Source organism: Tauraco erythrolophus, unplaced genomic scaffold (assembly GCF_009769465.1).
Source record: "Tauraco erythrolophus isolate bTauEry1 unplaced genomic scaffold, bTauEry1.pri scaffold_45_arrow_ctg1, whole genome shotgun sequence".
In the NCBI taxonomy this organism is placed as follows: domain Eukaryota; kingdom Metazoa; phylum Chordata; class Aves; order Musophagiformes; family Musophagidae; genus Tauraco; species Tauraco erythrolophus.
Window position 1 is genome coordinate 498,336 of NW_028238615.1, and position 17,513 is coordinate 515,848.

The window sequence follows — 17,513 nt, forward strand, 5'->3', positions numbered from 1 at the left end:
TGGAGCTTCAGCGTGTCCCAGGCAGGGGCTCAGGAGTCCACGTGATGTGGCTGCCTCATTTTAGAGACTAAAGGGTTTCTTGGCGTGATCCTGCTTGGTGCTGGGAGACCTCAGTGCCAAAGAACCATTAATTTACAAGTATTAATTTTAAGTAAGACAACTGCCTGCTTCTGCCAGATGTCAGATTTGTCAGCTGTGAAAAAAAAAAAGGAGAAAGAACTATTGAAGCTAGCAAATATCCTGGAGCAAGTGTGCTCAGAGGCATGGAATAGTTAATATAACAGAGTATAACAGGCTAGGATGGGATAGGATAGGACAGGATAGAATGGAATGGAATGGAATGGAATGGAATGGAATGGAATGGAATGGAATGGAATGGAATGGAATAGAATACAATACAATACAATAGAAAAGTTCAGTTGGAAAGCACCTAGAACGATCATCTAGTCCAACAGCCTGACCACTTCAGGGAAGCTCCTGTAGAAGTGGAGATTACCAGAAAAGGTCTCTTCAGACTTGAGAAGAGACAATAAAGCAATACAGGAGAGGTCTGTGAGATAATGAATGGGGAGGAGAACATACATACAGAGTGATTATTCATCTTTTCTAACACTACGTGAAGATGGAGGGGGAGAACACACCTTGAACATATCAGGCAGAAGATTTAAAAGAAATTAAAAATACTTTTTTTGTTGAACAGCTCATAATGAAATTACAGAACTCACCACCACTGGATGTTGTGGGAGCCCAAAGTACATACAGGCTAAAAAAGGTGTTAAACAAATCCATGGGTGAGAGACTCATTGATTTCTGTGAAACATGATGGCCGAGGTGCTGCCTCCTGTTCAGAAAGCCTCTAAATTGATTGCTAAATGCTGGGACATGTGCCAAGGGAAGGATAAACTGTAAATTACCTTCAAAAAATGGCCGTTAATATCCACTTTTCAAGGCAGGGTGGAGAGACCTTTGGTTTGATCTAGTAGAATAGTTCTTATGGTCTTCAGAGCAAACAAGCTTTAGCCAGAGAACAACATCCTTATGGTGGAAATCGAAAGCTGAGTCACACATGGCTATAAAGAGAACAAAACTGAAACACGGTGTGGTGGGTTCGGAGCAGCTGAGATGCCACAGCGCAGAGCGAAAGTGGGAGATGACCTCGGAGGCAGGAGGGAGAGGAAAGTGTCCTGCAGCAAAGCGAAGAGATGCTGCAGAGATGGGAATAACCAGAGTGTGCAGATAAGATGAAGTGTCATAGACCGAACTGGCAGGAAGGAAACCTGAGGTTCGGCAAGGGGTGGGCATTGACCCGGGGCAGCAGGTTGGCATGGGCACGGAGTCACCACCGCTTTCCTGAATGTCTCTCAGTAACGGTTTCAGCTGGGCTGATCCTGTCTCAGGGCAAAGGCACAGGTCCTCTCCAGGACCCTTCCAGACCCATTTTTCCACAGTTCTCTAGAAAACCTTGAATTTCTTTGGACTCGTCCACCTGTGGAAATGCCACCTTATCTCTTTCCCTGCTCTACTCAGCCCACCTACATGCACGTGCTCATCTTTCACGCATCTTGGCACATGGAACTTCTTTCCCTTGGGACTCTCTGCCATCATTTTACTGCACAGATCAGGCAGTTTCCAGCGTTACCTGTTCAGCCTCCTGCACTGAGAGGCTGAAAACAAACTGTGTTGAGCAAACCCCTGTCCGCGCAGCCGGAAGCCATGATCCGATCTGCAAAGTGCAGCATCACCCCTAGGAACTGCCGGAGAGGAAATTTCCCCTCGTTGCCTATCTTGCCTGTGCCAAAATGATAATCCATTTCTAGCATGAATGTCATGCTTGAGGGTCTTCTCAAGAGGAGCATGCTGAGCTGCCTGGTAACATGCACAGCACAGAGAGAGGGGTTGCATGGGGTCTGCTGGGACAAGGGAATGGCTTGGAGATGAAAATATCTGCTCAGGGTTACCCAGCTGACCCGTGGCTGAACAAGAAAAATGGCTCAGACTTCCAGCAGCCACTGTAAAATGACCAACACTGATCTCCCTTGAACCACCACAGGCTCGAAGTGTCTCCATAACATGCCTGTTGTACAGTGCGAGATTGTTTCATCTTGCACCAGATACACTGGGAATCTTACCATTAACTCTGATTTGTGTCTCAAGGCTCACCCATATGCAAACTGTGCTCCCACCAAGTCGTTCTTGCTGGTTTTCTGCTTTATCTCTTTTCCCAGAAGCACAGGTATTGCATGGATGTAGGGAGGGGTGCGAGAACTCGTCCATCTATTTTCCCATCCTGAAAAAAATAAATGCTTTCCCAGAATGACAACTAAGGGGGGACACGGCCACCACTTGGCACACGTCAGTCTGTTTGCTGGAAATGTTTATAACTTGAGCCTAAGCCAGTCCTAATCATATTTACTGCACAGGCCAGAGTTCAGTGCATGAGTACTGGTAGGAGTGTGAGAAGGGATGGTGAGGAGGGAAGGGAAAGGTGGGGGAGTGATCCTCCCGTGCAAAAGCCTTTACAAGGCTCTGTTCGAAATGAGCACCCTCAGAACGCTTAGGAAGGTGATGCTTATTGGAGATATGCAAATAAAGAATAAGGAAAGGGTTTAGGATGAACAGGAGCACCATTGCTACATAAAATCACCACATTGACACCAATTCTGGCTTCGTTCTTTTCTCCGGGTGAGGGATTCCACCGGCTGTCCGTCCAGCTCAGCAGCATCCCGCAGAGTTGCTCCAGACTTTGCAGATCCAGGGCGGGGAAGGAAGAATGCGTGTCACCCACCCTTCTCTGCCTCAGAAAGTTTTAAAATACAAAGGCTGTTTGATCATACGCAGTTTTTTTTTGGCTGTGTTGCGCAGGAGAAAAATATCCCGTCTGCCTGGAAGAGGTGGCAGCCCAGAAGGGATGTCTTCTCCTTGGCAGGCTGTGCCTCTCACTTGCCACCAAAGGAGCAGCTGACCTACTTGGCACCAGCATCTCCAACGTCACCAGCAGTGACACAACATTTTTCCAAGTCAACCATTTACAGATACTCAAAAATAGCACCGAAGAAAAGATCTCGGCAGGACCTGGACACAGACCAGCAGCTCTAACGACAGATTCCCCAAAGGACTGTACAATGCCAGAGCCAGGCAGCTCTCCTGCTCTGGGATCTCCCTTTTGGGCCTTAGTGTTTGGGGGAATCCCTCTCCTGCTGAGCTCCAGGGATGAGCTTGCAGCACCAGCTGACCACCCAGGGCAGGTGTGATGGGTCAGACACCTAAGACCCAGCAGCTCCTTGCAGTCATTGCTGGTCCTCGCTCTTTGCGTGTGTGTTGAGGGTTGTGGTTGAAGGTCATGGAACTGGTGAGGTCGGGACTACAGTCCTGGCATGAAAGGTGTGGGTAGATGCTGGAGAAGCACGCCATGGGGCTGGGCTTTGACTTGTGGTGGAAAGTCATAGACTCATAGGATCATTTAAGTTGGAAAAGACCTTTGAGATCATGGAGTCCAACCAATAACCTAACGCTATGAAGTCCATCACTAAACCATGTCTCTAAGTCAGGACCCTGGATCAGGGTCTGGACCTGGAAACAGACTTTGCTGCAGACACCTCATCTGCACAAACTGCTGTAAACGTCACCGCTTCAACTGTGGGAGTTTAAACGGTGTTGAAAGGGAACAGGAGGTCTCTCCCTTCCACCCATGACCTTGCTGCCATTCCTGGTGTCAACAGTGGGTCTCCTGCACTCTGTGTTCGAGATACCTAAGCTGGCTTAGTCTGGCAAGACTTTTTGTAGCCTGAACTGTGAAAGGATAAAGAGAAGGTGAAGCCCAGATGTGGTTCAGGTATTTCTGTGCGGGGCTTCTGGGCAACTTCTGAAATTGTTATGAACAACAGGGTGACCTCAACTCAGAGCTTGGATGAAAAAATTACAGAAGCAGACACTACCACTCCAGCACGGTCTTCTGTAAGGAGCAGAGCCGTTAAACCTGCACGGAACACTTTTAAGCCGGTACAACTGCAGTTTGTTCAGAGGCCAAACCACCTTGACTGTTCCAGCAGAAAAATATCCTCTTTAATTGAAATCATCACAAAAACCCTGGGTAAAGTGAAGTGGTGTCAACCAATTTCCTGTGCTGCCTTGGACACCAGCGCTCCCTCCTGCAGAAGTGAATGAGCTCTTGCGAGGGCAAACATTGACACACTTAACGCCTGGCTTGGTACATCAGGTAAGCAACACGACGGGGGGGTTCGGGGAGGGCAGAAAGGACAGGCAGTCCTGCTGCAAGGGCAGCACGCTGTTGGCTTTTAGTGTGCGGGGTGGAAAATCAAACAATCCCCGAGAAATCTGCCAGCATGGCAAAGCCCCGTGTTTCATTTCCCCATATTGAGTGAGGCTGGCAGGCAGAGGTGGTTCAGAGGCAACGCAGAGGTGAATGTAGGTCAACACGACCTGCGGATAATTTGCTGAAATACAAACTCAAAGCAGCATCGTGTACAGCGCGTCCCAAACCTCCACCAGCAGGCTAGCACTGCCTGAAGGCTGCAAATAACAGCTGGGATGCAATAAATTCGCCCTGTTTGGGAAGGAATGCCGAAGCAGAGCTGCGAAACCCGCTGCTGGTGTGTGATCCCAACGAGCGCGGTGCCCGTCTCCGAAACTCAGCGGTGCACGCCGTGACTCGTGGATAAACATCGTTCCTTAGGGACTTCCTTACAAATACCATTTCTACCTCCTCGTGCTCAGCATCCGCAGCACAACTTCGCCAGAAACAGCTGGCAGAAGGAGAGGGCAGGGCTTTAGCTGTAGAGAGATCACTGTTTTGCCAAAAACAACCAAAAAAAAGTGTGCGTGGAAAGCACACTTTGCTTTTAGGTGCACCCCCGAGTGCCTAAAACGGGGTCAAATGGACCCAGGTGGTTGCTGGGGGCAGGAACAGCCATGGTCTGCTCTGCAGCAGGATTTCCTCCTTAGAAGGAAAAAGAAGTGGTGCCAGTTAATTAATCCAAAGGGTTTCCAGGTTCCCTGGCCCCATCTGCATCAAGGTGGCTGGATGGCGGGGCAGGCGTGCCGCAGGAATTTCACGTCTGTCTTCACCCCGTTTCGTAAGGTTTGAAGAGACCGAAATTCCAGAATATCAGTTTGAAAAGGTTGAAAAGGCTTTGGGTTATGACCTCATCAACATATTTTGTATTCTGTAAGTTGAAGCAGTTTCATTCTGATAAGGCCAAATGTGTCCATTCACCTTTATCGGTCTGCTATGACATCATGATTTTAAGAAGATATCGCCCTGGGCATCTCAGTAACAGCGGTGAGGACACGAAAGCAGAGCTGTGAGGAGAGAGAGTAACAACATTACATTGCTAATCCACAATTATTTCTTCAAAATAAATCACTGTGACATCATCAAACCGGTCGAAATCTAATCTTGCAATTGAGAAAATGTTATCAGATGACTCTGCTTTCAAAAAGGACCGGAGGAAGAATCAAGGGGGGTTGATAATTGACTTATGAGTAGCTCTGAAGCTGAGGGAAGTCAGAATCTTTTTGCTGCTCATGCATGTATGATTTTTTTCTTTTGTTTCACAGACCAGCTGTCTATCTGAGATGGTTTCTCAGAGAGGTGGGGTGGAAGCCGAGCAAACAGCCAAAGTAGAAGTATCAGTGTAACCAGAGACTCAGTTCAAAGGATTGCAGGGAAAATTTCCATTAGAATTTGCACTCATAAATCTTCCAGTTCCTTTGAGAATAACGTCCCCTTGGGGAGTGAATTTGTTACCAAAATTCTGCTTTTTTGGACAGATTGGTTTACAGATCAGCCTCAGCAGCCACGATGCCTCATTTCTCCCACAATTGGAGACTAGGATTATTCTGCAAATCCTAAACCCATCCAGCACAGCCCACCACCTGACTGACAAACTTGAGCTTCTTGAAGGACACTTGTGAGGCAAAAGCTGAGGGTTTATTCAGGCATGATCTGCAGAGCTCTGAGTCCAACGGGTCACACCTACCAGGTGAAATTTAAGATGAAGGGTTCGTTACCTAGGATGTGGTTTGAGGGGCGGGATTTAGTTTGAAGTTTCCTTGCCTGAACCTACAGAGCATCTCCACTGACCTTAGAGAGGTGCTCCACGGCTCCACAGACTGCATTGACCCACCACCTCTTGACTGTCATGGAAGCCTGGAACCCAGGGCCACATGTAGTCCCAAATTTGGAATGCTGAATGCAGAGCTGAATCTAGGGAAACTCAGAAGCTGCACTTTTGGAGTTATTCCTCTGCACTTTCAACAGCCATATGCCCTTTTATTGTGTCCCAGTTTGTGTACTTAAAAAGTCCAGTTCATTTTGGCCTCAACCATGATCTACTTCATTCTCAAGGTTGAGATTAATGTATGAAATCTGTTTCCTTGGACCTAAACATATGGCCACGTGCAAACATACGGATATGGTGGAGTAAACAGAGGATTTCGTGGTCTTAAACTAGGTCAGAACATTAGTCCATATCCAATTGCAAGGACAAAACCAACTTTCCCAAAGAACGTGTCACCCTTCTCAGGACCACCCCATTCGTGCTGATTTACTACAAAGCTCCCTGGAACTTAACAGGGCCTCATAATGGTGAAATGTCAAGATGTGTACGCAGAGGAGTTGAATGGTTGCTAATAAAAAGAAAAAAAAATATCTCAGTGGTATGTATCAGAGCGTCCCAGATCTGATAGCCAGTCTATAGACTCCTCTAAATTCACAGTTAGAGCCTGGTGGGACGTCTTGCAGAGCAGATGAAGTTTTACCAGGAAGAAAGCTGTTCTGCTGCAGAGAGCCTTCCCCTTCCAAGGCTTCCCCTTCCCCTTCCCTTCTTCTTTCTTGGAAGAAAACCCCTGTGAAATCTGTTAAAACCAGCTGAATTCATTGCAAGGGCTGTGCATGGTTAGCTGCTGCGGCAGGAAATCGCGTGTTCGGTAGGAAACAGCAACCCATGGCAGGGGGGTTGGAACTGGATGACCTTTCAGGTCCCTTCCAACCCAAACCCTTCTGTGATTCTATGGAAGTTGCACATCTGACTAAAACGTGAGGTTGGTACCAAACACAAAAGTTGATCAGGATAAGAAGCAAGCGAGGTCGCAGCTGGACATCTTTGCTTCCCACCTCCCTGTGTAGCATCATCAGAGCTACCGTACTCACCAGGCTGTGAAGATGCTGCTGTGAAGAAGAAGTTGACACAACTTACGCTGTTTGCTGGCAAAAGGGAATTTCGTGATGGCAAATGTAGGCACAGGGGCTGAGCAAGCGCTGATAAGAGAAAGGGATCGACAGGTGGACAGCACTTGTAGAGAAATTGGTGTGTACATTATTGCTTTTGGCGCCGTCGGCGGAAAGTCAAACACAGGAAAGCAAACAGCAGATGTTGGGAAGACACGTGGTCCTGTCAATTATTAAATGAAGGTGGTGAATCGCTGCTGCTCGGGGACAGCTGGAAAGTATGGCAGCAGGTATGGCGAACGCATGCGAGCCTCAAGGTGCACATTCCATACTGGAAACCTAAATCAACCGGCAGCAAAGGTACCCGGCCACGGTACTCTGTGAAGTGGGCGGGATGTTTTTAGGATAAATGCACACTAACAGTGCTATGGATTTCATTACTCAGCATCACACAGACCTTTCAGGGCTGCAGTGCATTAGCTGAGTCTATTCTTGAGTGAAAGACCATCTCCAGGAGGGCTGGGAAGCCCCGTTGGAGCCAGATGGACAAATGTCCATACCACGCCTGTCCCTGGGAGGAGATGCTCGGGCAGTTCAGGGCTGTGGCGCTGCCTGGCTGAGACAACTGAAGTGCTCCTAGTTCAACCCAGTTGTGGATTTCACCTGTGTCTGCCTGAGGCTTCTGGCAGATTCCCAGAATCTGGATGTTAAACACTCTCATTTGCCGTGCATCCACCTTTATTTGTGCACGGAGTACATCCTTGCTCCCGCAGACACCAGTCCCTTCCCAGCATCCGACTGACATGAGGCTTTGCAGCACCATCTGTTCTTGCTGGTTTTACTGCTTGGCACCTCCCAGTGACTCCAGAAGAGACAGAGCATTTCCTTCCCCTGATGAGAAAGAAACACCCAGGTACAATTTCCCCATAACTCCCTCATGCTTGCCAAAAAAAATAACAGCCCCCGAGTCCCTTTCACGGCACTGATCCTCGCCATTCAGATTGTCCATAGCAGCATCTGAGATGTCTGGGAGAAGCTCTCAGTACATTTATCAAAACAGCTTTTGGAGCTGTATGGGGTGGGTGGGAAAGAAATTAAACGCTAAAGAGAAACACCAATTTTTTTCTTCCTACTAAAGCTCTCCAAGCACGTCCCTGCGGTGAGCAGCATCTCCCAGTTGGCTGGAACCTGCTGACAGATGGTCAGGCCATCCCACGCTCCAGTCCTGACCTTGTAGCTCTTCTTTGCGTGGCTGGACACCGACCCTGCTGAGTGCCTGCGCTGAAATCGGTGGTTTCCTCTGCCTTCATCCCTCCCCAGCACGAGTGCTGCTCTCAGCATCGCTGCAGCGCGCCCTCTCCCATGGACAGGGGCTGCAAGATCATGGTTTCTCCTTCTCCTCCTTTTCACCCTGCTCCCTCCGTCTTGACCACTCAGCTATGGGATGAGGCAAAACCTGGGCTGAGACAGCCCAAAGGAGGAGACCAGCCCATGAAGAAGACTGAAGACACTGCTTTGGGGCAGAAAAGAGCAAATGGTTTGGTGTGACCCTACAAACGTGATAAAGTCAGAAGGTAGGTTGCCTTGGGATGGGGTGGAGGCTCCTCTAATGACAGCCCGATGCTCGGAAAGGGGCAGCTCAGCCAGCCGGGTATGAAACGTGTCACTTGCACATCACGTGCGTCCCGAAGGGAACGTGGCAATGCACAAGCTGCCCTGCGTGCCGCGGGATGCGTTTGGATCGCATTGCATGCCCTATTGGAGGCACCCTATGCCTCCCTTCCAGACCAGCCTACCCTCACTTGGATCATAACCTGGGAGGCGGGGAGGGATTTCTGAGATGTTCCCAAAAGTGTTACAGGCAGAGCAGATGATATCATGAGATGGTAAAAACCATACTGTCTCCTTGCAGACCCTGCAAGGAGATCAGACTCAGTTTTCTCATTTTGTGTCCTTAGGTTGCAGTCCATAGGCCATTAGCATCCATCTGTCCTCTGTAACTGTAAAGAATCACCTTATTTGCATAACGAAAGCTGAGGAGCCTCCTAGGATCACACAACCCTGGGAACAGACAGATTCATATAACGGACCGATACAGGGATATTGCAATTAAAAGCACAAGTCTGGCAACACTGTTTGTGTTTCTTTAGAGACCAAATCTGCTGTTAGCAGTGAATCCCTTGACAAAAGCCTGCCCTCGGCTGTCTTCTCTCTCCCCACCTGCAGGGAGGACAACTTCATAACACGGCCACACCATCTCTGCCCTCTTGCAGACTTTCTGAGAAACGGAGCATCTCAAAATAGGGTGTGGAACAACGTGAAGTGCCACAATCCATCCTTCCGTGGAGGGGAAAAGAGCTGTATTGCAGAAGAAGTGGAAGGTTTCTTCTGGCATGAGTGACTTTCTCCGGGAGAAGATCTCGCCCATGAGCAACCAGTCTGGAGAGGAAAGGAAGGAGGAGACTGGCTTTGTGGCATTGCCACTCTGGGACTAGACCCGCTGCTGGGCGCCTGTCCGGCAGAGCAGGATGAGGATCCGCCTGCGGATCTGCTTCGTTTTCCAGCTGTACACGAGCGGGTTCAGGACAGGTGGCACCAGGAGGTAGGCATCAGCCAGGAGTGTGTGAGTGAGGGGGGGTAAGTGCTTCCCAAACCTGTGGGTGATGGACAAGCCAATGAGCGGGATGTAGAAGATCAGGACGGCACAGAGGTGCGAGATGCACGTGCTAAAGGCTTTGGCTCGTGCTTCCTGGGAGATAATGCTCAAGATGGCCCTGATGATCATCATGTATGACAGGAGGATGGTCAGGGAGTCCAGACCCTTGGTGAGTATCACCGCAGTCAGCCCGTACAAGCTGTTGACCTTGACATCCCCACAAACCAGCCTCAGCATGTCCTGGTGCAGGCAGAAGGAGTGAGACAGGACATGGGACCTGCAGAAAGGCATATCCTTAATCAGGACCGCAACAGGTAGCACCACACAGATGCCCCGCAGGAAGATGGCCCCTCCTGCCTTCATTATCAGGGAGCGTGTCAGGACAGAGGCGTAGCGCAAAGGGTAGCAAATCGCAACGAAGCGGTCGAAAGCCATGGCCACCAGGACCCCAGACTCGATGGCAGAGAAGGAGTGGATGAAGTACATCTGGACAACGCATGCCTCAAAGCGGAGGGAGGTGGACTCGAACCAGAAAATGGCCAGCATGGTGGGCAGGGTGGAGAGAGACAAGCCCAGGTCTGCCATGGCCAGCATGGAGAGAAAATAGTACATTGGAGTATGGAGGCTGTGGTCTGTCTTTATCGTCCAAAGTAAGGTGCAGTTCCCCAGGAGCATGAGGAGGTACAGGCAGCAGAGAGGCAATGCCATCCAGCAGCTGCTCATCGGCAGATCAGGAATGCCGGTGAGGATGAAGGTCAAGGGACTGGACCCAGTCCTATTGGAAGATGACATCTCATGCACAGGTGGTCCGGGTGTCTGGAAATAACAGTGTCTTGGAATGAAAGCCCTGCTGTGAACCCCACCCACCCATCCCAGCTACAACAGTGCCAGGACAGGTTCCTGAGAGCTGAGAGACCCCCGTGCAGCTGCCCTCGTGCATATCCACCACGTCAACCAAGGAAAAGCCACACGGACCAGCCCTGGGGTCGCTGTCTGGGCTGTGCACAGCAGCAGATAACAAGGAAGCGGCAGTGTGGCATCTAACGTGTCTCCCCGGGTTGTAGCCCCCAACCTTTAAACACCCAGAGTTTCAGGAGATTTGATGCTCAGCCCTTTGGGAGGTGCCTGAAACCTTCTCAGCAGCACAGACGGGACAAGAACCTGGGGCAGGGGGTGCTCCTGCCTGGGGAAGGAGAAGCGGGATGGAGAGGTGGAAGTCAGCCCTTGGAACGGGGTGGCAGGAGGAGCAGCCCTGGCCGTGCTGGTCCCTGAAGCACCCGGATGGGAGGGGGAAGTGGGGACGGAGTGGGAGAGGGACGAAAGCAGAGAATCATAGAATCATAGAATCACAGAATGGTTTGGGTTGGAAGGGACCTTAAAGATCATCCAGTTCCAACCCCCTGCCATGGGCAGGGACACCTTCCACTACACCAGGTTGCCCAAAGCCCCATCCAGCCTGGCCTTGAACACTGCCAGGGATGGGGCAGCCACAGCTTCTCTGGGCAACCTGTGCCAGTGCCTCACCACTCTCAGAGTGAAAAATTTCTTCCTTATATCTAACCTAAATCTCCCCTCTTTCAGTTTAAATCCATTGCCCCTTGTCCTATCACTACACGCCCTTGTAAAAAGTCCCTAGAAAGGTCAATGTTTGTGCAGAAGCGAGTGCGATCAGACCGCACACGACAACGTCTCGCTCTGAGATGAGAAGGAGCCCCGTTATACGTGACTCTGCATCGATTTCTTCCCGTTTTGTTTAAGTATGGCAAAACATGTAATGTTTTATCAGCTAAACCTGCAGGTCAATTAAGCAAACTAGCCCTGATGGAAGGAAAATGGATTTGTGCTCTACAGCTACCAAAAAGGTTAAATGGAAGGGAAGAAATCCAGAGGCTCAAATGAGACTGAGAACCTGAAGTGGTGTTTCTGCCTGAGGCCATTAGAAAATCCGACAGCAAACACTGGTTTTTGGAGCATTTTTGTTAAACGGAGTAACGGGTCTCCATCAAAGCACTCTGGGAGCCGCCTGCGTTCCCGGGCAGCACCATTGCCCCAGGAGCACGAGCATTCAGCTGCGATGCTCAGCAACGGGAGGCTGGGGCAGGCGGGGGAGATTTCCAGAGAAATATTCCAAACAGGCTCCTCTGCAAGCACAGTTAAATCTTAAACACTCCAGCTGAGCAGCGTGCACGTCTCTATTCAGCTGGAAAGTAACACGTTTCACATAACTGAGGAGCACAAACTGATCGAGATCTGTCCCAGTTTGCACATACACACACACACACACACACATGTTCTGAGATCTCATCTGCTATCAGGGGAAAAAAAAAAAAAATAATAATCAGGTTTTCCCACAGCCAGAGGGCCAGGGCTGACATGCTCTGGGAGAGCAGCCGTGCCTGCAAAGGGCTCAGCTCACCGCGGTGCCGTGCTGCTCCAGCAGCCCATGGTGCCGGTCCCCAGAAACCATCCAACACCCGCTTCCCTGATTAGGGGAAAGAGTCATGGAGCAACAAAAGTGAGAGCTGGCTGCCCCTGGGATGGGGGGAAAAAGCTCCTGAAACTGAATCCAGCAGTGTGGGATGGCAAAAGAAGTAATTGAGGGTGTAAAGAATCTAAAGACGAGGGGCTGAACACCCCACTTTGCTCCTGTGGGGAGCAAAGTCACTGCAGAAATAAACTTACACGTTCTATTCTTGTAGTACTTCAGAGAATGGGGAAAATTTTTAATTACTGATCGATTTTTAGGGTGACTTTTCATGTCAAACCCATCTGTATATATAAGGTAAAAATTAATATTCAGCAAAGCAATTTGCTGTCTTAGCACTTCTCACACATGCTGGTTCGTTGTTTCTGCCAGAGACTTTTAAAAATTCTGGTTTCGAGGCAGTTCCTCAAAAAAATTGTTCTTGCAAGGGAAGAACATCTCTAGCCTGTCATATTCAGGCAGCCCACCCCGTACTTACCCCCGGTCACAGCAGAGGACACGGGCTGGGGACCAGGGACAGCCCTGGCTGGGCGCAGGGCTGCGGGCAGGCACCGGGCAGGGGCTGGCACCCCGTATTTAACCCGCCCAGAGTAAACCCCACGGGGCTCACCCAGGGAGTCACCGCCGATTTCTTTGCTCTTCAGGGGTTGTGAGCACCGTGGGACTGCGTGCAAGTAGTTTTTCCTGTCTTCTCTGAAAAAAATGGCAGAGTGCAGAAACGGGAGAGAAGGCAGCTTTGGGGCACTGGCTGTAAAGAGTAAAAAAAAAAAAAATTAAAAAAAGTATATTCAGAAAGTGTCCTGCTCTGTGAAACTTTTGCATTCTGGAAAGTGATGAGACCCAGCCCCGGTGCCTTCCGCCACCCCGGTGCCTCTGCGCGGGTCCCCGATCTATACGTAGGTGCACTTGGGGTGTCTGTGTGTGTGTGTGCGGAGAGCACAGTAGGTGGACAGAGAGGTTAAATACAAGGAAACAAGCACAATAAGAAAAATCCCCAAAAGCCTCCCAAAAAAGAGCACAAACCAAAAGAACCAGCTAATGGATTCATAATTAGAAACTTTATTTTGAGAATCTTTTTGATGGTGTGATGAGTTTCACATAGAGATGGAGGGTGGTAGGGTACCGACGTGAGGGCTGATGGGGTACAGAGATGGAGGGGGTTGGTGGTCCCTTTGTCCATGGCTGTGGGGAGCATCCAGCTGCCTGTTCCCCACTATTGATGGGGTACAGACTGGGGCTGTGTATGTTTCCTTACCCTTCAGTCAACGTTCTTGTAGAAAGTTGTGACGCTCTCAGGCTGGTGGCGAGGAGGGAGAGGACAAGAGCATGGGGTGGTCTGATTGTGTCGCTGTCTGGGCTGTGGGTCAGAGGTTCAGAGGAACTCCTCGCTGAAGGTTGCTATGGATCCAAATTATTTGCATGGGTTCTAAAGGAGATTGGGAGAGTCTTGGAAGAAGCGCTGCTGAGGGCTTCCTAAAGCAGACCAGCCCCCTCCTGAAATGAAAATAGCAGGACGCTGGAGGAGAATTAAGGGGCACAATCAGCCACCCCCACCAGTTTTGTATTATAGGATCATAGAATCATAGAATGGTTTGGGTTGGAAGACACCTCAAAGATCATCCAGTTCCAACCCCCCTGCCATGGGCAGGGACACCTTCCACTACACCAGGTTGCCCAAAGCCTCATCCAACCTGGCCTTGAACACTGCCAGGGATGGGGCAGCCACAGCTTCTCTGGGCAACCTGTGCCAGTGCCTCAGCACCCTCAGAGGGAAGAGTTTCTTCCTTAGATCTAAGAAGAAGGATCAGTATATCCTGCATCAAAGTCCTGGCTCAGGCTCAGCCCTACATCACTGAAGCCAGCGGAAATATTTGCACTGACTCTACCGGAAAAGGGCCTCTGGATTTCAAATTCCCAGTACAATCCTTGAGCAACCTACACGATTGCCACTTGCGACAGTATTCACAGACCCATACCCCATCGTGCTGGGCACTGATCAGTCGCCACAGCTGACAGCATCTGCGCTCCTGAAGGTCTCCTGAGATAGGGTCTATCACAGGCACAGACGTGTTTGTGGAGGAAGGAGGTGGTGGTAAATGCTTTGTCCCACTGCAAGCACACACGTTATCTTGCACAGAACAGAAGCCCTAGGAAAGCGTAAGGGCTGTAAATGTAAGTTCCAGGAGACTTTGAAGGTGAGAGTAAAAAATTGCCTCGAAAAGTCCAAACTGAGCTGTTTCTGCTTAGTCTGAATTCTGCAGTTTTTGTATTCATAGTATAGTTTGTCAATTTGGACATCCCCCGCCCCATGCGCTCGCTACGGCACAAGGTACGCTATGGCAACAGGGACATTGCAAGCTGATAAATGTATTCACAAAACACCATCTGGGAATAATTTCTTTCCTCCCACGGTCCTGACGAAGACCCTGCCTGACAAGCAAAGCAATCAGAGCCTTCCTCAGGGTATTTGGCATCATCTGAGCTTCGGAAAATGTTGCAGAGACTGCTCCGACCCCCAGGAAACTCTGGGAAATTCTGCTGGGCTTCAGCTTTGCTCGCTGTGAGCTGAGCCACATCCGAAAGGTGGCACAGCCCCCGAGGAACGACCGTGCCCGTCTGACACCCACAGCTCGTTAAGCTGCAGCAACTCAGTGTCTGGGCTCAGGCTCCTGGTGTTCGGAGACAGTTTTGGGTAAATTTGGGACAAATCTTGACAACCACAAAAAGCGCAGTGCTGCAGATGGCAGAGGGAACCTCGGGTAAAATCAGATTGCAGGAGCACAAGGAGGTCATGCGTTGATGATGGAGGAGATCCTGGAGACCAAAACCCAACAGCTTCCCAGGGCACCCACAGACCTGCACTTCTCACCACGGAACAGTGTCCCGGCCAGGCTCAGCGCTGCCGGCACGGGACAAGCCACAGGCTGCCCTGTTTTGTAGGACACCCTTATCTGTCCCCTGGGGCACAGCACCATGCTGGAAGAACCCAGCTGCTCCAAGCGATTTTGTCTGTCCACGTGACTCCGCACTGGGAACTGATTCCTGGACTTTTCAGCACACCAAACCATTCACCTCCTGGACAGGCTTCTTGAGTCCCCAGAGAGAAAAGAGGCTGAACTGCCCAGCTTGAAAGGTCTTGATCAGTGGGACAAGGTCGAGTTGGAAGCCAGTTACTAGTGAGTCAACACTGGGACCAGTACAGTTTAACCACTTCATTAATGACCCAGATGATGGGGCAGAGTGCACCCTCAGCAACCTCTTCCAGTGCTTCACCATCCTCAGAGTGAAGAACTAAGGAAGAAGTTCTTCCCTCTGAGGGTGGTGAGGCACTGGGCACGTTGCCCAGAGAAGTTGTGGATGCCTGGTGGTGTATGGCCCCACTGGCATCTGCTGGTCATGGAGTTGGACGCCATAGAATCATGTCATAGAATCATAGACTCATAGAATGGTTTGGGTTGGAAGGGACCTTCAAGACCATCTAGTTCCAACCCCCCTGCCATGGGCAGGGACACCTTCCACTACACCAGGTTGCCCAAAGCCTCATCCAACCTGGTCTTGAAGACTTCCAGGGGTGGGGCAGCCACGACTTCTCTGAGTGTCCTCATCTGCCTCTCCTACGTCCTGATCCTCAAGTCTGTCTTGCGGCTGGCATCATGGAAGGAGAGGCTCAAGGTGTTCAGCACCTGCGTTGCCCATATCTGTGTGGTCCTGGCCTTCTACGTGCCCTGATTGGGCTGTCCGTGGTGCACAGGTTTGGGAGGGACTTGGCTCCACTGGTCCATATCATCATGGGCAACATCTACATCCTGGTGCCCGCTGCACTCAACCCCATCATCTACGGGGTGAGGACCAAACAGATAGAGAGGAGGATCCTGATTTCAATTAAAATTTCCGATGACAGAACTGCTCATGGAATTGCACCCTGCTCTTGGCTTTGCCTGACTTAGATTGGTAGCTTAGGGGGTGGGTAACGTGCTCGTCTTCTTTAACTACGCAGCTGCCTTGGCCCTTGACAGGCTCTCAAGTCACTATCACGACACAAACAACATTAATTTATGACTGCAAATTGTCGAGCAAATACACTTTGTGCAACAAGTGCTAGTACTGTAATAAAAGGCTACACAAGCTCAGCGGGTTGGCAGCTTTATGGATGTAGTCAGAGCCCTTCAGGAGTCAACGTCTAGCTGGGACTCGTCCCTTTCCCTGCAGTGCATCCCAGTGCATCCCAGAAAGGCAGTCAGCCAGCCAGCCAGCATAAATCACTTTCATTTACTGTTAACTTTTTCACTGTCTCATCCTTTTCTTGCATTTATTCACTGCCTATAATTTAGAAAATTATTTTTGGAAGGAACAGATAAATATCACTTCGTGGAAGCAGAAATTTCTAGCACAAATCTGATTAAGAGCTTCATTTCCTGAATTAGGAACAAATTAACTCATTACCCACACAGCACAAAGCAAAACAGTGTTTGTCAATAGCAGCTCAGGGTATTTGCTGGGAGGTGTACTGGGTGTAGGTGGTAAGCTTTTGGGAATGGGGGGGCTGCAGGGGTGGCCAGGAGGGAGATCCAGGGCTGCTCTGTGCCAGACACAGATGGTTCCAGCTGGACCAGTAACAGACCCCTCACGCTCCAAAGCTGAGCCAGCCAGGGGTTTGTGGTGCCTCTGTGACAAAATGTTTAATAAAGGATGGAAAATGTCAGCCTACGAGAAGAGGAGTGAATGAAAAGAGTGAGAAACAGCAAGGGGAACACCAAGGTCAGAGCAGTAGAGGTGCTCCATGGTGGTAGAAGCACTCGCACTGAAGGGACTGTGGGCTGCGGAGGACCCACACCAGAGCAGGTACACCCCTGAAGGGACTGCGCCCACGAAGGACCCACGCTGGAGCAGATAGACCCCCAAAAGCAATGCAGCCTGTGGATCAGCCGATGCTGGAGCATTGGAAACGAGTGGGAAGGAAGGAGTGACAGAGAGAAACCACTGTGTGCTGACCCCGATCTGTACCAGTCATCAACTGGTGAAGGGATTGAGTGAAACCTGCAGGGATAACAAGGAGAGAAGTCTGGAGCGAAGAAGTGACCAAGTACCACTCTGATGTTTTCAAGGAGTCACGAGTCATCACTCCAAGATGCCTATTTCAGAGTGGGAAGTGACAGCTCATAGCACAACACTGTCTACGCAAA

At 50.1% G+C, this 17,513-nt stretch overlaps 2 protein-coding genes across 2 annotated transcripts in view; one reads left to right on the forward strand and one right to left on the reverse strand.

Moving 5' to 3' along the window:
* Positions 1–16,277, forward strand: part of LOC104374224 (olfactory receptor 51G2) — a 41,868-nt gene extending 25,591 nt beyond the window's left edge. The window contains exon 2 of the mRNA XM_086630647.1: positions 16,082–16,277. Coding sequence (XP_086486773.1) covers positions 16,082–16,277 — 196 coding nt within the window. The remainder of the gene's footprint in view (positions 1–16,081) is intronic.
* On the reverse strand, positions 9,681–10,637 carry LOC104377645 (olfactory receptor 51H1). Its single transcript, XM_009984485.2, has one exon. It carries the CDS (start codon positions 10,635–10,637, stop codon positions 9,681–9,683), a length of 957 nt encoding a protein of 318 aa, XP_009982787.2.
* Positions 16,278–17,513: the final 1,236 nt, after the last annotated feature.

Coding starts and splice junctions, on each gene's coding strand:
- LOC104377645 (XM_009984485.2), bottom strand. CDS start 10,637: ATGTCATCTTCCAATAGGACTGGGTCCAGTCCCTTGACCTTCATCCTC.